The following is a 22,615-nucleotide window of genomic DNA, read 5'->3' as shown; positions in this document are numbered from 1 at the left end:
TGACCTCACCGCTGTCACTCTCCACTGCTTCGAAAATAGTCTACTTATCCAATATTAGATAGTGGAAAGAAATGACTGTTCATCCACTAACTGAAATAACAGGAAAACCAAAGCCATTATCTCTGGTCACTATCACAAACTCGATTCCCTGCTCATTCGGTGTCTCTTTCTGGCAACTTTCTGAGGTTGAATCAAACCACTCACAACCATAGGGGTTATATTTATCTCCATGCTGAGCTGCAGAGTTACTCTGATCAGGATATTTCCGAAGTGAGGCTACGCAATTGCCTGCACAGTTCCCCCAGCTCATGCAGACTGGTCACAGTGTCCACTTTCATCAGAATACCTTGCAACTCACAGGCTCCACTTGCCTCAGTTTTCCAATTATAACACCAATTGTAACATCTGTTTGAAGTCCAGTTGAGCTTCAGCGGGTGTTTTTGCATAGTCACATCATAAATCCTGCATCCTAGATGGACCTTGTGCATCTCAAGCAAATTCACAGGCTTCTGCCAGTCATCGTAACCCAGTCATAAACTCTGACATGGATTCCCCTGGTTCTTGAAATGCCAAGTAAAAGTGATAACATCTCAGAATTAATGGAGGCTTGGGGTCATACTATTCCTTAACTATGTCAATTAATTCTTAAAAAGGTTTTAGTGTCTGGTGACTCAGGAAAAGTTAGGTTGCTAACAACAGAAAAAGCTGCAGCTTCACAGGCCGTCAGGAGAATAACGCATTCTTCATCTGCCAAAATGTTATTCGCATGGAAAAAAAAACTATTCTTTCCACAAACTGGGCCCAGTCCTCCATGCTAGCATAGAATGGGTCAAGCTTCCCAAACAGAGGTATGACATAAGAAAGTGCTTACCCCAACTTCAAAATGCCTGCTGAGAGAGACAGAGAGAGAGAGAGAGATTCTTCTGAATGGTGCTTTACTCATCACCCCTGACTTAACTCTTCAGAGGCCAGCATTCTATCATCAATCACCCTTTATTTATAAACGCATAGCCTTTGTCAATGACACTGCCTTCACTTAGTCAGGCATTCAGCAGACCTAATATCCCTGATATTCATCCTATTGTCAGCCAGGGCCCCCTAATTGGACCAGGTTAACAAGCTCCAATCAGGGACCTCATTCTATGAGGTCTAGCTGTGACAAGATCATTGTTACAAACTTCACAGACCACACCTCAAAGGCAACACCAAAACCATTTATTTCCATCTTCATGTGATCACCTGATTTTTGCTCAGCATCAGTACAGGTTCTGCTGAAATCTTCATCCCAGTTGTTGTTATCTCTACACTCATACATACTTTTGGCTGGCAAGTTTTAGTTTCTGAAAACCTAATGGTCATCGGCTGCCTCAGTACTAACTCACACTGTGGCCTGTTTACAGATTCCAATTGCACACCCACCGACCTGTGTTTACTCCCCTAAATGAGGGCTCAATCTTAAAATATTCATCCTTATTTTTTAGATTGTTCTATGAGCTCATCTCTCCCTGCCTTACAACCCTAAGATATCTGCTCTTCTCCATTACTGGCCTCATTAGTAGCTACAGTTTTAATCACGTCGACATTTTTTTTAAAATCATGCAGTATCTTTCTATTTGATCATGAACAGATAAATTAGCAATCCACCCAGAAAAGCCCCTGCTTGGTGCGATGAAGGAATCTTAATGGTGGATAAGTAAACTGGAAGAGTTTAATTACATACCCCCATCTGGTTCAGTGTTAAAATTGCCCCATGTGTCTCATTGCAATCGCCATTATTACAGAGATAAAGAAATCCTAAAACAAGAAATAAAATAGGCCCTAACATCACAGGTTTTATCTCCCACAAACAGGATGGGCTGTTCAGATTTTAAAATCTCAAATTCAAACCCAATCCCCTTTGAAGCTTTCCATTTCCAGTTTTGAAAGAGACAGGATAGGAACTGGGCAACCAACAACTTGCAGAAAGTGGGTTTTGTAATTAGATCAGAGCTGAAAATGTGTTGCTGGAAAAGCGCAGCAGGTCAGGCAGCATCCAAGGAGCAGGAGAATCGTGTTTCGGGCATGAGCCCTTCTGATCTCCAGTATCTGCAGTCCTCACTTTCTCCTTTGTAATTAGGTATTATAGTGTACAAAGTTAAAAATCACGCAACACCAGGTTATAGTCCAACAGGTTTAATTAGAAGCACTAGTCTTCAGAGCACTACTTGATGAAGGAGCAGTGCTCTGAAAGCTATTGCTTCTACTTAAAACTGTTAGACTATAACCTGGTGTTGTGTGATTTTTAACTTTGTACACCCCAGTCCAACACCAGCATCTCCAAATCATGACGTATTGTAGTGTGCCTCACTGTTGCATGTTAAACCCAGGCTGGCCAGGTTTCAAAGGATTCCGGAAACCTGCCAGTGAGAAGTATGCATGTGGGACAGCAGACTCATAGCACTGCATGGGGGACAAGAGGAGAAGGGATGTCTCATCACCTTACATTGCCGCCCCCGCCACCCAACACCCCATCACCCTCATCCCTTAACCTGTTTCTCTCCCTGTCATCAAGTCCCTTACACTAACAGTCCCCCTCACCAAACCATTACCGATGAGCAGACACCCACTCCCACTATAACCAACACTGCCAAGTAATTCAACACCCATCGTCCACACCATTATGTAGCTATCAATGACTTCATTTCCTGCAATCAGACCCATCCAATGGTCAACAACCTCCTAATTAAGCACCCAATCTCTGTAATTGCACCCCTCCCCTATCCTCCCAAGGCACACTGTACGCCCACAAACCTAAACCACCATCTTTGTCCTGCCTTGCTTGCAGCAGGAAACACACCTTGTGACTTTTTCTGGAGTATTTCTCATCCATCAGATCAGGACTATCCATGACAGTATGTAATGGAGGCAGCAGACATCTCATCCACCAGCTGGAGAGCAAACCCAAAGACAAAAGAAAATCTATTAAAAAGCTAGAGATTCTTGGAAATTAATGCACTGGCCATACTGCCGCATTTTGAGTTAGTATACAAAATATGTTGGACTATTTTGCTTCATTCACAAGTTTTAGTGGGTTATTTTTCTTCAGGAAAGTCTCTATTCTATTTTAGAGAAGGCCAGGAGACATTAAGGGGGCACTGACGGCCTTGTTCAGAACCAAGGTACCCCGAGAATCATCCAGAGCTACCAGCCAATCAGAAGCAAGACTCTCTTTGGGAACACCAGCACCTCTGGGGAGGTGGTGGTTGCTGCCAGTATGACACCCAGCCAAGGTTCAGGATCATGACAGAGTCCCAAGGCACAGGGAGTGCTGGCAGGTGGGTTGGAGGGAGGGGCACTAGCAGAAATTTCAGAGGAGTAGCTATCTGCAGTCACCCTCCTTCCTGATGTTGGGTCCCTTGTTGGGGTTCTTAAATGTGCAAGCCACCTGGGAGCCTGCAAGCAAGTCTACAAAAAGTTTGCTTGTTATTACCCCAGAATGGGCAAAAGTGAGAAAGTGAATTCCTGACTGATTTTCTTGCTCCTTGGATGCTGACTGACCTGCTGTGCTTTTCCAGCACCACACTCTCGACCATAATCCCAGGATGGTTAAGACACTAGGCACCTCGGGTTAATTCCAGAATGAAGGCCAGCCACAGGCTCTCTCGCAGTAATCGGGGTGAAGATGGGAAGGTTACTTCACCCTCTCATCTGATTCAATGTCACCCTTTGCCAAACTCACACAGAGGGGCAAGACATTAACTTATACCAATTCTGAAGAGGAAGTTCCCGATAAAACTCTGCCCCCATCGAGTTAAAGTCACATCAGCAGGCATTAAAAGTTTGCCCATATGATCACTGAACCACCCCACCTCCTCCCAAGACCATCACTCTGAAGAGATAAGTACCACTGAGGATTAACCTGATCCACACCCCAACATGCTGAAGATTTAACCTGTCTACTGAGAAGTTACCCTGACCAAACCCCAACCTGAAGATTTAATCGTACATGGTTAAACTGACCCACATCCTGACCTGCTGAAGATTTAACCCTTACATTGAGAGAGTTAACCTGACCCACTCCCTGACTTGAAGATTTGACCCATACACAGAGTTAACCTGACCCCACCACAATGTGCTGAATACTGAGCCCCCATCCCTCCCCACTGGCTAGTTAAATGCTCCCCCTCCCAAATCTGTGCATTAAGCAAGCCCTCGTTAGAGGACATAAACAGACTAAATCTTGTTGAATTTCACCCCTCCAGCTGTTGAATTGAACAGCCAGAGTTCTAGGACCCTGACTGGAACACTACCTTGGTGCTTGGCATCCCCAAAACAAAGCGTCAATATAACAGAAAATTTTAAAGATAACAAGAAAAATAGTGAATAATGAAAAGCTGAGCATACATTCATGGACAAACTTCAACGATCAGGTTGCACAGTCCAATCACCTCTTCAAACTGCTGAAAACAAGATGTCACTAAACATCCTAAAGATTATATATCAACACCACCTGGTTACTAAGCAAGTCACTACCCTGAGGGATAAACTATAAAAGGTCATCTGTTCACTTTCAGCAGGTCAAAACAGGGCTATCAATCATTAAACAACTGCAACAGAACTAAGCACTGATTCACTTAGGAACCAAGCCCAAATCACTATGAAAATGCAACTTAAAAACAGCAAATGCCAGACAAGCTCAACAAGTGTGGCAACATCTGTGGACAGAAGTGTTAACTTTTCAAGTTCACTATGATTTATCTTCAGAATTTCCTTGGAGTTTGGTACGTGGTCTGAATTAGTTTAGGTAGTAGGCCTCCTTGTTAGGGATCACCTGACCAGCTATGCACAATGAGTAACATTTACTGAAAATTAAAGTGTAGATTGACACAGTTATGTTCACTTCCACATGAAGCATAACATTTGTAAATTCACTCTGACATCCAAGCAAAAATCTGCATTCATCTTGTGAATTGACCGTCACTACATCTCCAACTCCGTAGTAATAAGAGGCAGGGGAATAGTCAGCCCCTGTGGGCTGGAGAGTGTTGCCTGGGAAGTAGAAGGAGCTGATCCTGCTGGGCCATTGGAAACCAGTGGTATAAAATATTATCCAGAGGCAAAGGATACACTGCAGCCTTTCTGGCCCCAAAAACAATTCTCATCACTGAGGATTTCCAAAGGTAGAGAGAAACATGAACATACACATAGCAGGGAAAAATTAACAAGGTGGTCACTTTTCTCTTGACAAAGTATGAACTAATAAAAAAGGTATATAAAATTCTAATAAATTTTAGTAGAGGCAATATAGAGAGAGTGTTTGCCCTTGAGCGGTAGCAGAACTCGAGGCTATCTGAGATAGTCAACTAGAAATCCTAAAAGAAATTTAGAAGAAACTTGTTCATTCAAGGCAAACCAAGAATATGTCATAATCACCAGGCATGTCCATGATATGATCAGCAAACAAAATTGCTAATTTTGCCCTTCTGTTTAATTTTAACTTTTTTTAAAAAGCTTTTTATCTTCAGCACAATACAGACTCCATGATATTGTGTTGAGTATTTATCTTAATCTAAGATCAACCTAACCTACAGACCCCCCAATTTACTGCCATCCATGTGCTTGTCCAGCAGTTGCTTAAATGTCAACTAATGATTCTGACTCTACCACCTCTCAAAACCTGCTGCTTAGAAGTCTAACCACTGGCTATTAATAGTCAGGTTATTTTGTTTATTTAGTTAAAAACTCAAAACAATTGTAGGTTAACTTTGCAGAATCAAAAGATACAACAAAGCAAAGAAGTCAGTTACATTGAACTTCATTGAAGTTCTTCCTTCTGTCTGCCATCTCTCTCCCAAGCTTGAATTCTCACACCTCTCTCATGTATTTCAAGAGTCTCAGCATATCCCTCTGTAATCCAATTAGAGCGTGCAGCTGTACAGTCAATTTACATGTAGCATTGGATCTTAGCCTCTTCAAGTCTGGTTCAAAGCAGATTAGATTCTTGTTGCAAATCATCACAATGTGCAACTCACAATTACAGGGAGCTGTTGACCCAAATAGTACAGATATATTTTAAAAAAGGAAGAGATATAAGCATTTGAGGAACAAGGGAAGAATGATTGAACTCTAACTGGTGTTGCCTCCAGTGGTCTTTGTACTCAGCTGGTTAAGTGACTTCCCCTAGTGCAAATTTACAGAGCTAAAATGTGCACACAGAATACGATACAAATTTCCCACCCATAATAGCCTGGAGTTCTGTTCACAGATACGAATCTTCCCTGAAATTTGATTAAACAATTCCTCCCTGTTCCTTTTCAAGTAGTCAACAATTCTCAGGGAACCCATTTGTTTCCACACTCAACTGCTTTAACTGGGTTAAAGAGGTGGATGGTTAAGTGGCTTAGCAATTCAAAAACATTCATGATGTGGAAGTGCCAGTGTTGGACTGGCTCCTCCATCTGACGAAGGAGCAGTATTCCAAAAGCTTTGGATTTGAAGTAAGCCTGTTGTACTATAACCCGACGTTGTGTGACATCTGATATAAATATTCAAGGAGTGTAGTATCAGATTTGTAAAATTGAATGATAAATTTTTTATTGTGTATTAATGTCCAGAATGTATTTGTATATTCCAAATATTACAAAGAAATGTAAAACTTTGTGCGTATTAAAATACTGAATAAAATCTACTAGTATTCATGCAAATGTATTCATGGTCACAACAGCTTGCATCCAAAATGTACATCTGTGTAACAAAACTATGACAACAACATAGAACGTCCCAAGATATTAGATGCCAAGAAAGGAAGAATTAGATGGGACAACTAAAAGCTCCAAAGATGAAGATGAGAATTTTAAACTGGAAGCATCTCATGCTGAAAACATACTGCAGGTCAGGTTGATGTGGATAAGCAATCTCCTCCAGCACAGTAGAGCATCACTGAAGCCAGAACCACAGAGATTTTGACAAATTTGGAATTTGTGGATAGTGGATGAGGGTGACAAGCAAGGTGAATATTTGAGTAACAAAGGTGGGACTCGATGCAGGCATATCTGAAGGTTTCAGTAACAGGGAAGCTGACATAAGACTGAAGATAGGCATCAATGCAAAGGTGGAAAACTTGGACCAAAAAAAAGTACCAGACCATTCCATGTTAAGATTAATTTTGTGTAACTAGTCTGAAAAGAAGAACAATTATCCATGTATACCTTTCACATCCCACGGTGTCCCAAAGTATTTTACAGCTCCAGAATTACAAAGGTGTCTTATGAACAAATGCAACAGCCCACAAGTAAATAAAAAAATGCTTTTACTTTTCACTGAACAAGCAAGTGTTTAGCATATTATTGAATACCAATCAACTCTGATGATCCAGCAGTCCCTCTGTATTGCACTTTATCAAAGATGTTCAGATCCTAAGTAAAATCTTCCAATTTTCTAACTCAAATAAAAGCAGTTTTAAAAATAATGAAGCTCTGCAAGGGGTGGAAGGACAGAATAACAAAAGGAGCAAAACAGACACTCAAGCTAAATTCAAGGAAAATAAACTTGATAAACATTACTTAAAAACCATGATGTGTTGGACTAGGGTGGACAAAGTTAAAAATCACAACACCAGGTTAATAGTCCAACAGGTTTGTTTGGAAGCACTAGCTTTCGGAGCGCTGCTCCTTCATCAGGTAACTAGTGGGGCTGGATCATGAGACTTATAGCAAAACTTATAGCAAAAAATCAGTGTCATGCAATTAAGACAATAATAACAAACCTAGATTGCTGATCATGAGGTCCAAACTAAGTTTCTTCAAATATATTGTTTTAATTGCATGACACTGTGATCTTTTGCTATAAATTCTGGGTCTTATGATCCTGCCCCACTAGTTACCTGATGAAGGAGCAGCACTCTGAAAGCTAGAACTTCCAAATAAACCTGTTGGACTACAACCTGGTGTTGTGTGATTTTTAACTTAAAAACCAGGTATTCTTGAGTCTGCTTTTTGAACCCTTACTCAAATACCCAGATTAATTTAACTTTGAGGAGAAGAACCAAATACTTACTGTGGTCAAACTGACTTACCACTGGGAATCAGAAATTAGTTAGCTTTCTTCACTGAAAGTAAAAGTTCACAGCAGCTTTTTCTATAAAATCTGGATGATGATCAGCAGTCAACCTGAAGCATCAAATCCACTCTCCAAGCTGCTGGCTGTTTTAAAAATCAAAGTATTGAGCTGAAGAAGAGGCATGTGACATTCACAAGGATTTCATCAATGGTAATTTTGGACTCAGGATTTGTTTTCTCTATATAGATCTCAAACTGAACTGTTATGTCTTTATCTAAGTGATGCATCCTATCGCAGTCAGAGCTGCTGGTTTCATTTATATGAAAGAACAGATTGTATCTTTGATGAAGTGATTAAATCAGCTCATTTCCTGAATTAAAGCTTCATTAAAGCTTCAATGAATGAAATTGATGTGGAGTAAATTTTCATCTTCAGCATTCCAGTCATAGAGATTCAGACATGGTTGTAGATCATGTAGAAGCATTGAACATTTCCTCCAAGATTCTCCATCCAGTAAAACCAATCACTGATTCCATCAAATTTCATTTTCATGGTTGGAATTTTCCTTTGAGGATTGAATTCCAAAGTTACTTCCATTATTCAACAGATTTTCTTTTGTGTCTGCATTTAATTTTCATCCATTACTATGTTTAAAGTGATAAAGTGATAATGCATAGCAGGATGTGACAATTGGAGGCAGCGCCCTGAGATTTCACAGGGCTAAGGGAAAGAGATCTACAAAGCATAGTGGGGAGGAAGCAACATTGGTGGGTCAGGATTCTGACTGTCAAAGGAGAAACTTTTTTCACCCTCGTCCTATACTAAATTTGCCAGTAGTGAGATAGGATATAAGAATAGTCCAATTTATTAGGACTGACAAATGATAATCGGCTATGATAGATCTGGGGAATGGCCTTGTTTAAAATATTTCTAGGGAATGGTATTGGGTTAAGACTGTACATGGGAATGGTATTGGATGATGATAGTATCTGAGAATGGTCTTTGGATCAGATAATACAGGAGAATAGTCTTGAGCTACAATAGTACTGGGCATGATCTACGGCTAAAATAGGATGAATGAAGGGCTTATGCCCGAAATAACCACTCTCCTGCTCCTCGGATGCTTCCTGACCTGCTGTGCTTTTCCAGCGCAACACTTTTTGACTCTGCTCTCCAGCATCTGGGCCGAAGGGCCTGTTTCCACACTGTAAGTAATCTAATCTAATCTAATCTAATCTGTATTCCGCACTTTCTCTAAAATAGGATTGAGGGAATTAACTGGGCCTAAAAGGTACAGGGAAATAATCTTGGTTTCTAATACCAGTTCTAAAGAGTGCTGAGGAAGAGTTACTTGACCTGAAACATTAACTCTGCTTTCTCTCCACAGACGCTGCCAGACCTGCTGAAGTTTTACAATAATTTCTGTTTGTGGTTCTGATTTCTGACATCCGCAGTTTTTAGATTTTTTTGAGAGGAAAGAACTCAGGTCAGAAACAACTGAGCAAAGCTTAATTACAAAGGAATGAGAGCAGTGTTGGCTGAAGTGAACTGGGAAAGGTGTTTAGCAGCAAAGATGGTGGAGGTTCAATTGCAGATCTGTAAGAAAGTAGTTCATTGCCCATAGTAAAGATAAGCTCAGGGAGGTGATGGCATTGTGGTATTATCACTGGACTGAAAATCCAAAGGTGATAAATGTGCTGCTGGAAAAGCGCAGCAGGTCAGGCAGCATCCAAGGAGCAGGAGAATCGACATTTCGGGTTTAATCCAAAGGGCCAAGTATTGTTCTGGGGACCTGGGTTTGAATCCCCCCCATAGCAGATGGTGGAATTTGAATTCAATAAAGATCTGGAATTAAGTCTAATGATGGCCATGAGACCATTGTTGATTATCAGGAAAAAAACACCTAATTCATTAAGGGAGGGAAACTGCCATTCTTACCTGGGCTGGTACACATGTGACTCTAGGCCCAATATGGTTGACTCTTAACTGCTCTCTGGGTATTTAGGGATGGATAATAAATGTTGGCCCAGCCAGTGATGCCACATGAGAAAAATTCCAGTGAGGAAGAAAGATTCAGGAAGGAGATATTATAAACCAAAGAAGCATCAAATTGAAAGTGGTATAATTGGAGAGGTTTGAAAACCTGAAAAAAAGACAACCAAAAAAAAGGAAAAAAATAAACTTTTAGGCTAAACTTGCAGGAACTATCAAAACAGACTGCAAGGGTTTCTTTAGATATATAAAAAGAAAGAGAGAAAAGTGAACTTGGGCCTTTGAGACTGGGAAAATAATCATGGGGAACCAGGAAATGGCAGAGGAGTTGAATAAATGCTTTACATTACGCTTTAAAGTAGAAGATACAAATAGTATTCCCAAATTACTAAATAATCTTGAAACGGTTAAAGGTGGATAACTCCCCAGGACCTGATCAGGTGTACCTGAGAACTCTGTGGGAAGCTAGAGAAGTGATTGCTGGGCCTCTTGCTGAGATATTTGTATCATTGATAGTCACAGGTGAGGTGCCGGAAGACTGGAGGTTGGCAAACATGGTGCCACTGTTTAAGAAGGGCGGTAAAGACAAGTCAGGGGACTATAGACCGGTGAGCCTGACCTCAGTGGTGGGCAAGTTGTTGGAGGGAATCCTGAGGGACAGGATATGTACATGTATTTGGAAAGGCAAGGACTGATTTGGGATAGTCAACATGGCTTTGTACGTGGGAAATCATGTCTCACAAACTTGATTGAGTTTTTTGAAGAAGTAACAAAGAAGATTGATGAGGGCAGAGCAGTAGATGTGATCTATATGGACTTCAGTAAGGCATTCGACAAGGTTCCCCATGGGGAACCCCATGCAAGCTTGGATCTCATGGAATATAGGGAGAACTAGCCATTTGGATACAGAACTGGCTCAAAGGTAGAAGAGTTATTTTTCAGACTGGAGGCCTGTGACCAGTGGAGTGCCACAAGGATCGGTGCTGGATCCTCTATCTTTTGTCATTTACATAAATGTTTTGGATGAGAGCACAAGAGGTACAGTTAGTAAGTTTGCAGATGACACCAAAATTGAAGGTGTAGTGGACAGCGAAGAGGGTTACCTCAGATTATAACAGTATCTGGACCAGATGGGCCAATGGGCTAAGGAGTGGCAGATGGAGTTTAATTCAGATAAATGCGAGGTGCTGCATTTTGGGAAAGCAAATCTTAGCAGGACTTATACACTTAATGGTAAGGTCCTAGGGAGTGTTGCTGAACAAAGAGACGTTGGAGTGCCGGTTTATAGCTCCTTGAAAGTGGAGTCACAGGTAGATAGGATAGTGAAGAAGGCATTTAGTATGCTTTCCTTTATTGGTCGGAGTATTGAGTACAGGAGTTGGGAAGTCATGTTGCGGCTATACAGGACATTGGTTAGGCCACTGTTGGATTATTGCATGCAATTCTGTCTCCTTCCTATCGAAAAGATGTTGTGAAACTTGAAAGGGTTCAGAAAATATTTACAACGATGTTGCCGGGGTTGAAGGATTTGACCTATAGGGAGAGGCTGAACAGGCTGGGGTTGTTTTCCCTGGAGTGTCGAAGGCCGAGTGGTGACCTTATAAAGGTTTACAAAATAATGAGGGGCATGGATAGGATAAATAGACAGTCTTTTCCCTGGGGTCGGGGAGTCCAGAATTTGAGGGCATAGGTTTAAGTTGAGAGCGGAAAGATATAAAAGAGACCTAAGGGATAACTTTTTCACACAGAGGGTGGTACGTGTATGGAATGAGCTGCCAGAGGATGTGGTGGAGGCTGATACAATTGCAACATTTAAGAGGCATTTGGATGGATATATGAATAGGAAGGGTTTGGAGGGATATGGGCTGGGTGCTGGCAGGTGGGACTAGATTGGGTTGGGATGTCTGGTCAGCATGGACAGGTTGGACCAAGGGTCTGTACATCTCTATGACTCTATAATCAAGAAGCAAAAATGAGGAAAAGAAATAAATACAATAACTGTCTCTAGAGAAAAAGTGCTAGGGAAGATAATGTGGCAGATAAGTCTCCTGAACCTGATGGGATACATCCTAGGATATTAAGGAAAATAGCTACAGAGATAGTAGAGGTAGTGTTAGTAACCTTCCAAGAATCCTTAGAACTTGGAAAAATTCCAGAGGACTGAAAAATTGCCAAAGAAACACTTTTATTTAAAAAATGAAGGAGACAAAAAAGTAACAATAGACCAATTATTTTAATTCTGGATTAGTGGTGCTGGAAGAGCACAGCAGTTCAAGCAGCATCCAAGGAGCTTGAACTGCTGTGCTCTTCCAGCACCACTAATCCAGAATCTGGTTTCCAGCATCTGCAGTCATTGTTTTTACCTCAGTTATTTTAATGTCTCTTATTGGGAAAATGTTGGAGTCTGTTAAGAAGAATGTAATAGCAGAGCATCTAGAAATGCTTAATATGATTAGGCAAAGTCAGCATTGCAACATGAAGGGAAAATCATGCCTGACAAATTTACTGGAATTCTTCAAAGAGGCAGCAAGCAAGATAGATAAAAGGGAAGCAGTGCATGTGATATCTTTGGATCTTCAGAAGGTGTTTGATAAGGTACCACATGTTAGGTTACTTAATCAATAAAAGCCCATGGTGTTGAAGGTAATATATTGGCATGGAGAGGAATGAGTAAGTAATGGATGCTTGAGATTTGGGATTAGGGGGCATTTTCAGAATGGCAACCCAAAACGGGAAATGCCATGGGATCAGTGCTGGAGCCATAATGATTTAAAACATAGATTGATGACTTGAATGAAGAAAGTGAATGTACTATAGCCAAGTTTACACATACACAAAAATATGTGGAAAGGCAACTGGTGAGGATGTCACAAAAAGTGACATAGACAGGTTAACTGAGTGAGGAAAAACTTGGCAAATGCAATATGATGTGGAGAAATGTGAGGTTATGCATTTTGGCTGGAAAAATAGAGTTGAATATTATCTAAATGAAGAAAGACTGAAGAAAGATACAGTGGGATGTTAGAGTTATTGTTCACGAATCACAAAATCTAGTATACAAATTCAGTGGGAAATAGGGAAGGAAAATGGAATGTTGACCTTTAGCTCAAAGTGAATGGAATATAAAAGCATGGAGGTTTTGTTAAAGCTATAGAAGACACTAGTCAGATCACAACTGGAATATTGTGAATAGTTTGGCTCACTTTTCTAAGGCAAGATATACTGGCATTGGAGAGAGTCCAGAGAAGGTTCACTGGGCTGATATTAGATATGAAGGGACTATCTTGTGATGAGAGGTTGAAAGTTTGGGCCTATACTCATTGGAATTTCGAAGAATGAGTCGTGACCTTATTGAAATACATAAGATTCTTAGAGGATCTGATAAATTAGATGTGGAAATGTTCTTTCCCCTTTTGGGAGAGTCTAGGACCAGATAGCATAATAAGAAGTAGTCTTTTTAAGGACAAGTGAGGAGAAATTTCTTCTCTTAGTGTAGTGAATCAGTGGAATTCTTTCTCACAGAGGAATGTCGAGGTTAGATTATATTCAAGGCTGAGATGGATAGATTTTTAAACAGTAAGGCAATCAGCAGTTATCACAAAAAGGCAAAAAAGTAGAATGAATGATTATCAGATCCGTTATATTCTCATTGAATGGTAAGCTGAATGGCCTCCTTCTGCTCCTTATAACTATGGTCTTATGGAATGGTCTTGGGCTATGATAGTATCAGGGAATGGTCTTGGGCTTTGGTAGTAGTTGGGAATGGTCTTGGGCTAAGATAGTACCGAGGAATGGTCCTTGGCTAACATAGCTTTGGGGAATGGTCTTGGGTTAAAATAGTACCAGGTTCTGACTGTAGTGATACTTTATTAATAGGGTCATAGAATACAAGAGCAAGGAGGCGATGTTGAACTTGTAATAGACATTTGTTAGACTTTAGCTATGTTCTGTTCTGGGCAGCACATTATAGGAAGGAGGTGACTGTATTGGAGAGAGTACAGAAGTAGTTTACAAGAATGGTTTGAGGAATGAAGAACTTTAGTTATTAGGATAGATTGAAGAAGTTGTGACTGATCTCCTTGGAGAAAAGAAGACTAAGACAAGATTTTAAAATTATGAGAGAACTGGATAGAATAGATTTGGAGAAATTGTTCCTGTTTGTAAAAGGAACAAGGATGAAAGGGCATTCTGCAAAAGAATCAAGGGAAAAGTGAGGAGAAACTTTTCACAGACTGAGCTGTTAGGGTCTGAAATGCACTGCCTGAAAGTGTGGTGGTGGCAGGTTCAATTGAGGTGTTCAAGAGGGCAGTGGATCAATATTTGAATAAAAATAATATGCAAGGGTATGGGAACAAAACAGGAGTATGGCAGTAGGTAATGAAGAGCCGGTGCAGGCATGATGAACCAAATGGCCCCTTTCTGCACAGTAAGGCTTCTATGATTCTTCTGTAAAGTAATCTTTTAAAACCTTACTATTCTTCTATCTCCACCCATAGTTTGCCACTTCAGTCCCTAATGGGCCCTACTCTTTCCATGGTTATCCTCTTGCCCCTAATATACATATGAAATGCTGTTGGATTTTGTTTGATTTTACCCCCCAATGTTCATTCCTGTCCCCTCTTCACTTTCCTAATTTCTTTTGTAAGTAAACCCCTGCACTTTCTGTACCACTTGAGGACTCATGTGTTCTGACCCCTTTATGCTTCCCTTTATGTCCCTGATCCAAGCCCAAACATTCCTCAGTACTCAGAGTTCTCTTGAAGTTTTGGTCCCACTCACTTCACTTTTCCAGGAAAATGTTCATGCTATACTTTCACTATTCTCTTCACGAAAGGCTCCCACTGCTCTGATGTAGATTTTCCTACACAGTGCAGTGCACTAGCACTAATATGAGCCTGGCATCTCTGGCTGAGAGTGCAAGGTGCATAAAGAAAAGGCAAGATCAATGTAAGGCAGAAACGCTGTGAACATCAAGGTAGGCTCAGAATGAATGAGCACAGTTAGAGTGAGTGAAGAGCCTGATACAGTCTGCAAGCTGGGAACATGTCTCTGAGCAGTGTTCATGCAGCAATTTTAGAATGATAGTTTGCACCCAAGTGCAGCACTGAAGTAAGTGAACCAAAGAACTTCCATGAGGGCTGTCGGGGGTTGTACATGTCATGCTGGTGCCTATGGACCTTACCCTGGGGTGTTTGTGTGTGTTCTTCAACGTGGAGGTTATTCAGAGCAACTGGTAAGCTGAATGGCCAGGTAAACAAGCTGCCTTCCTTGTAGAGTGTTCCCAATGTCGAGGGGGATTTGGCAAGTTAGGTAAGGTAGAAGTCTGAACATTAATGAGGCAAGTTGTTCCACTAACAATAACCTGTTTAATGATCAACCATGCCTGTCATTGGTTATTTGTTCTGCCTAGCCACAATCCCACTACACTGCTTGTGAAAAGCGTAGAAGATGGAGTGAGATGATCTTGACATCAAGATGGGCCTCGGCTGACTTCTGTCTGATTCTGCCACGTGCTTCGTCAGAGACCACAATGCTCAGATGCCTATAAGATTCCAGCCTGTGGGTAATCTGATTTTAAATGACTGAAAATGTCTTTCAAAAAGTACACTTTTCCAATTAGATTTGGGTACAGAAGTGTGTTTAGTAAATATAAAGGAAAATCATACAAAACATTTTAAAGCATATCGATTAAAGACTTGCATGCCCAGAATATTGGCCTGGGCCTCTAAATTACTTACTGCAGTGATATTACTGCTACATCACCATCCCCCAAGTATGTCAGCCCCAAACTTTGACTCCCAATTCCACTTAATGCTTGGGAACTCTGATATTCACCAGTTAATCTTGTTCAAAGACCTTGGCTCCCTTCACTGTACTGAAAGATTATGCTGGCACATTTCCAGCTGCCTTGTGATTTTCACTTTCTGACTTTCATTTTGGACTGATCAGGAATTGTTAGAAGCTAAAGGAAATGTTGAAACTATTCAACTGCTTGTTGACACTTTCTAAAAAGTAAAATTATGAATGCACTGTATAGAAAGTCAGATTGAAATGAAAAACCAAGTCCAAAAGGTCACGCAGATAATTCTGTTAGCAATTAGCATTGGGAAATTGTAAAACTGGTTAATCATCTTAAAACAAACATATGGTGTAGGAAATCATAGATTAAGCCAGTTTACATACAAATCACAAATAGTGGCTGATATTTGCGGAGGGAACCAATTCTCTTTCCTTTGACTCGGTTTAAGGGTCTAATTGATTCAAATTGCTAGAGAATCATTAGCAGGTCAGAAATCTGTGACAATACATTCCTATCATCAGTGAGGAACCTTCGGATGCCAAACATCTGCAGATTTTGTGAACCGAAGCAAATACTGTTAATAAGACTGCCAGTACAACATACTCAAGCGCAATGATAAATCTTTAACTGAAGTTTTTCAGACAAAAAAATAATTTGTAGGACAAATAATTGTAACAGATTTGAATTTGATGTCAGACAAAAAGTTGACATCAGTTCAAGTGGAACATTTCAATTCCATATCATCCCAAACAGAATTACCGGTACCTTTTCCAGAAATAATGTTAGTTGAGCCGCAACATTTCATTACCGTGGCTGAGGATGAAAGAATGTCAGCTGCACCAACAACCATGAAGACGGCAATCTAATCAACAAGTGAGGTAGAGAGTTTATATACTCAATAAGATCCATCAGCAGACTGAGAATAAATATTCTTCACACAAAATGAAAGATAAGCTGCACGTGACTCATTGCAAGTTAGACCAACGTCCACTAGGCTGACAAAATGGGATTGTATGTGCAAGGGAGTGTCAGTCATGTTGGCTGTGTGCTGTGAGCAGCATGGCTTTGCAGCTGCTGTGTCATTACTTTGCCAGTAGGGGGTGAAGGTTGACACTGGATTATCAATGTTTGTTCAGGTGGCTCAGGTACAAGTGATGCTGATCTTTGGACTGAGTGATGAGTTGTTGTGGGTGCAGCATATGTAAGATGCAACAGAAATCAGATGTGAAAGACACGGTGGGTGTGTGTAGGCACTTAATGTAGTGAGTTTGATTACGTAAGGCATAAAAACCCCAATTGGCTTCCAAGAAACTCAATGCAACTCAGACTTAGGCAAAAAAAGTAAGATTCAGCTTCCTATTTCCATTCCTGATTAGACAAAAATAGGTTTTTACAAGCAAAGGCCGGGAGCCTTCCCAGATAAATTCAGTAAACGTTGAAGATAGGAGAGGACTGGAAACCATGCTCCCTTTCTCAATGCCTCAGTAGCACAAGTGACTTAAATTCTTTCATGTGATGTGGTAATCACTGGCTAAACCAATATTCTTGAATCATTGCTGTCCAAAACTGCTTCAAATATACCCATAATGATGTTAGGAAATGAGTTCCAGGATTTTGACCCTGGAACTCTATGGGCAGCACGGTGGCACAGTGGTTAGCACTGCTGCCTCGCAGCGCCAGAGACCCGGGTTCAATTCCCGCCTCAGGCGACTGACTGTGTGGAGTTTGCACGTTCTCCCCGTGTCTGCGTGGGTTTCCTCCGGGGGCTCTGGTTTCCTCCCACAGTCCAAAGATGTGCAAGTCAGGTGAATTGGCCATGCTAAATTGCCCGTAGTGTTAGGTAAAGGGGTAAATGTAGGGGTATGGGTGGGTTACGCTTTGGCGGGTCGGTGTGGACTTGTTGGGCCGAAGGGCCTGTTTCCACACTGTAAGTAATCTAATCTTGACCCAGCAACAGAAAAAGCAAATAGCTCCAAGTGAGGATGTTTTGTGTCTTGGAGGGGAAGTTGGAGGTTAGTGCGCCTGTCTCTTTGCTACACTTGTGCTTCTAAATAATAGAAGTTGCAAAATTGAATGGTGGTGTGAAAGGAGCCTTGCTGAGTGCTTCAGTATGTCTTGTGTCTGGTCCACACTGCTAGTTTTGATGGTGGAGGAAGTAAATATTTAAGTTGATATTAATCAATTGGATTATTTTGTCCTGGATATTGTTGAGCTTCTAGAGTTTTATGATTGCCAGACCCACTCAGTTTTTAAAAAATTTAACCTATTTTTCTTGTCAACCTCTGTCAGAGATGTCTGACACATCTCTGGAGCAAGTAGAATTTGACCCCAGGCCTCCCAAGGCAAGGGCAGGAACTCTATCACTATGTCACCAGAGAGCCCAAGTACACATTCAATTAAAGTGGAAATTACTTATTGTGACCAGATGAGGAGGAGTGAATTGGCTCCACTCTTTTTAACCTCCTCAATTGGCTGCAACAATTTTTTTTCATTACATGGATATTTCACACCAGTTAAAACAAAATTCACTACTTCAAAAATTAACAAGCCAAATATGAGGCTTCTATAATGAAGGAAAGAGGAATATTATTACTTACTAACCCTGAGAAAAATAATAAAATGGAACATGAAACACATATGCACAAACACAGATAGAAAGTTTAGAAGAGTATGTAACAAAAAGGATATGCAGGTTAAATGTCCTTAGAATCGTGAAAGTGTTCAGCTTTAACCTGAGGCTACGGTTGTTTAATTGATGTCTTGTATCCACAACAGAAATGAAATTTGTAAATATCTTTGAATTCTCAGTGAATGGATGTTTCTCTAATTTACTTTGTCATCATCAGGCACTGTCTTTCATAAGGCTGACAGGAAACAGAGTGGGAGAGAAAGAGAGAGTTTTTCAGGTCTCCTGTTAAAAATCCATTTCTTCTCTCTTTCTGTGATATGAATTTTGCCTGATGAGGCAATGCATGGTTATCTTCTGTACATAATAAACTGGACTTGGCTATTGTGGTATTGAAAAATCCAACAGCTATTTATTACAGCTAACTATTATATTCAAACATTATAGGCCTGATTCTTACTTTTCTTGCTAAATGTGAGTTGTCTCAAGGTTTTTGGAGGAATTCCTGTTGCAAAGCCTAATGCAATTTCTCACCGTATCTTACTAAATGCACATTATTGACTACCTACCCCACTCCTCATACCGAATTCTAGCCCCATCTTATCACATTCTGTTTCCAGAACAACTCACCAGTGATTGGATATCCATCAAAACACAGCCATCTTCACATTCATGCAAACTTTAAAAGATCACTATGTACCCAGATGAGTACTGGCAGTAGCTGTCCCATGTAGTCAGGGGAGGAGTCAGAAGATGGTACCATTATTCTTCTGCAGGATCTGAAGCTTCCGGTTGTGGGGATGGGAAAACAAAGGAGAGGAGACCTCTTCCATGAGGAGTGGCAGAGAAAGTCATGCTACCAAACCATGCCACCTGGGTCATAGCCTTCTCCAGGGAGCAGAGAAACTGCCAGCAGTGACCTTCTGCTCTGCTTCAGTGTAAGGGCCACACTTTTCTCTCTGCTACCTCACACTCACTCCATCACTGCTACAGCACTCACCTCCCACCAAGACTCATGCTCTGTGTCACTCTTACTATCAATGGCAACATGTTCCCTCATCCACTCTTAAGTCCACCACCCTTTCCAAACATCCTACACTATGACCTTTACATGGTCTCTGCACTGCCTCCTTCAGAACAGCTCCTCACCTTTCCCCCACCTGAACCAAAAGCCACACCACACACTTTCAGTTCACTTTCATTTCAACAACCCATAAACGGGCAGAGAAGGCTACCTGAGGTTAGGATCCTGGGATGTCAAGACATTCACGTCCTGCCAATCAAGTAAATACCACCTTTCATTCCAATACAACTCTCACAGTAACCCCACTGTCAATATTATTCACTGCACACCACTCCTAACCATTGACCACAAGCATTCTCTCTCTTTTGTCCTGCTGGAACAGCCAGTATTTCCAAACTCACCACGGTAAAATGGCCAGTCTTCCCAGAGGTTACGTCCCTGACCTCTGATGCCGAGGGTACTGAGGATTTGGAGGAAGCATCAGTAAGGCTGCCTCCTGCGTCACTCACATACTGACTACTCAGTTGGGAAAGACTTATCCAGGAAGGTGTCAATCCACCACAAGATTAGCTCTGAGTGACTGGTTTCAGGCCTTTTGATGATGTTAGTTTCAATTCAGACTGGTTCTTGTTTATTGGTGGTTTCTTGAGCTGGCTGAACCTGAGGTGAGATGGTCACTGAGGTCACTTCAAGGCAATTTTTAAAAAATATTTCAAAATTGTTTTAATCCATGAAAGATCCCTGAGTATTAAAACAATCTAAAAACTGACCTCAAAAATTGATAGTTTATGTTTTTCCACAATGATAATATATTTCATTGCATTCCTAACGTGAGCCTTGTAGATGGCGGACAGGCTTTCAAGAGGGAGGAAGTGAATTACTAGCTATAAAATTCTCAGTCACTGGTCTGCCCTTGTGGCCATGACGTTATATGATTGGTCCAGTTCAGTTTCTGGTCAAAGGTAAATCGCAAGTTGTCAATTGTGGTGTTATTTGATATCACTGTCAACAACACATTTCATCACTTTACTAATAATTGAGATGGATGGATGGAATAGTGACTTGCTGAAACGAATTTGTCCTTTTGATTTGGATAGGAGTTCTGTTAGTTCTGGAGTAGAGGTCTTTATTGATGGAAATGCCATTGATTGATTAGGAGTAGATGGTCATCGCTGGGGACCTGTGAGGCACAAAGGTTACTTGCCACTTTTCAGCCCAAACCTGAATGTTGCCCATGTCTTGCTACGTTTGGACTAGGCAGATGCTGGAGAATTAGAGTCAAGAATTAGAGTGGTGCTGGAAAAGCACAACAGGTCAGGCAGCATCTGAGGAGCAGGAAAATCGACATTTTGGACAAAAGCCCTTCCTGATGGAGGCCTTTTGCCCGAAATGTTGATTTTCCTGCTCCTTGGATGCTGCCTGACCTGCTGTGCTTTTCCAGCACCACTCTAATCTTGCTATGTTTGGACTTTAGTGTGTCAGGAGTTGTGAATGATACCAAACATTGCACATAATTCAGCAAACTTCCCCACTCTGACATTACAATGGAGTGAAGATCATTGAAAATCAACTGCTTCCCTCTTTTGAAATACCAGTAATGGCCTGAAAAGATGATTAGATTAGATACCCTACAGTGTGGAAACAGGCCCTTCAGCCCATTAAGTCCACACTGACCCTCTGAGGAGTAACCCATCCACACCCATTTCCCTCTGGCTAATGCACCTAACAGTGTGGGGAATTTAGCATAGCCAATTCACCTGGCCTGCGGGAGGAAACCAGATCACCCAGAAAAAACCCATACAGACACAGGAAAATGTGCAAACTCCACACAGATAGTCGCCCAAGGCTGGGATTGAACCCAGATCCCTGGTGCAGTGAGGCAGCAGTGCTAACCACTGAGCTACCATGCCGCTGCTGTAGGAAGGAGAACTTTAGATTCCTGGGGCAGGTTTTAGGAGAGATGCAAGGTGATGGGTTACATCTGAATTGAGCTGGGGCTGAGTTCCTTGCAAGGCATTATTGCAAGAATATTTGATGAGGGTTTAAACCAACTCAGTTTATATTAGAGACTAATACTGGGAAATGCTGGGAGAGGCAGACAACAAAGATAGCGAACATAGAAACATAGAAAAAAAATACAGCGCAATACAGCCCCTTTGGCCCTCGATGTTGCACTGATCCAAGCCCACCTAACCTACACTAGCCCACTATCCTCCATATGCCTATCCAATGCCCGATTAAATGCCCATAAAGAGGGAGAGTCCACCACTGCTACTGGCAGGGCATTTCATGAACTCATGACTCGCTGAGTAAAGATAGTTAATAGATGGAGTTAGAGTAAGGGACAATGTGATTATAATCTAAATCAGGGCTAACTGCGTGTATGTGAATGCACGGTGTATAGTTAATAAGATTATGGAGTTACAGGCACAGATTGCCTTGTAGGAGTTACAGGCACAGATTGCCTTGCAGCAATAACAGAGACCTGTCCTAAGGAAGGGCTGATCTAAGTGTTAAAAATTCCTGGTCACAAGATGATCAGTAAAGATAGGAACCGAGAAAAAGGAGGAGGGGTTACGTTTTTGGTTCAGAAGAGCATTGAATACTGGAGAACGAGGATGTTTCAGAGCGTTCAAGACAGAACTGATTTGGCAAATGCTTTGTGCAATATATAGAACACCAGCAAGGAATAAATCAGCAAGGAAATTACAGATAGTTGTAAATGTCATAGGATAGTTATAACGGAGGGCTTTAAATACACATATATGTTAGTGTAAGGGGCAGTGAGGGATAAGCATTCCTAGATTGTATTTAGGAGAATTTCCTACATCAACATGTGTCCTGTTCAACAATAATGGAGACACTGCTAGACGTAATTCTTGGAAATGAGATCAAGTGACAGTAAGGAACATTTAAGGGACAATGACCATTATATGATAAGGTTTGGGACGATGGTGGAATATGACAGTGGTCAATGCAGAGAAAGAACAATCAACTGACAAACAGACTTCACTTGGCCAAGAACAGAGACTGGCTGGATAGACTGGACCTATGGGTTTGCAGGAAAAACAGCAGCTGAACACCAGGCTACCTTCAAAGAGAAGATAGTCTTGGGCACAGTCGAGGTATATTCCTT

At 41.2% G+C, this 22,615-nt stretch overlaps 1 protein-coding gene across 8 annotated transcripts in view; it reads right to left on the bottom strand.

Moving 5' to 3' along the window:
• Nucleotides 1-16,771, bottom strand: part of slc2a9l2 (solute carrier family 2 member 9, like 2) — a 368,855-nt gene extending 352,084 nt beyond the window's left edge. For 5 of the 8 annotated variants that reach the window (XR_006312845.1, XR_006312847.1, XM_043698089.1 and 2 more), the window contains exon 1: nt 16,595-16,758. Coding sequence is in view for 3 of the 8 variants with exons in the window: in XM_043698089.1 (XP_043554024.1) it covers nt 16,595-16,679 (85 nt within the window). In the remaining 5 variants the exon portion in view is untranslated. Of the gene's footprint in view, nt 1-2,836; nt 2,928-4,383; nt 4,509-16,594 lie in introns of those variants that run through there. The other 3 variants (XM_043698116.1, XM_043698097.1, XM_043698107.1) reach the window with 3 other exon arrangements.
• Between the last annotated feature and the right edge of the window lie 5,844 nt (nt 16,772-22,615).

Source organism: Chiloscyllium plagiosum, chromosome 1, assembly GCF_004010195.1.
Source record: "Chiloscyllium plagiosum isolate BGI_BamShark_2017 chromosome 1, ASM401019v2, whole genome shotgun sequence".
Taxonomy (NCBI): domain Eukaryota; kingdom Metazoa; phylum Chordata; class Chondrichthyes; order Orectolobiformes; family Hemiscylliidae; genus Chiloscyllium; species Chiloscyllium plagiosum.
This window is presented reverse-complemented; position numbering and strand designations above follow the sequence as displayed.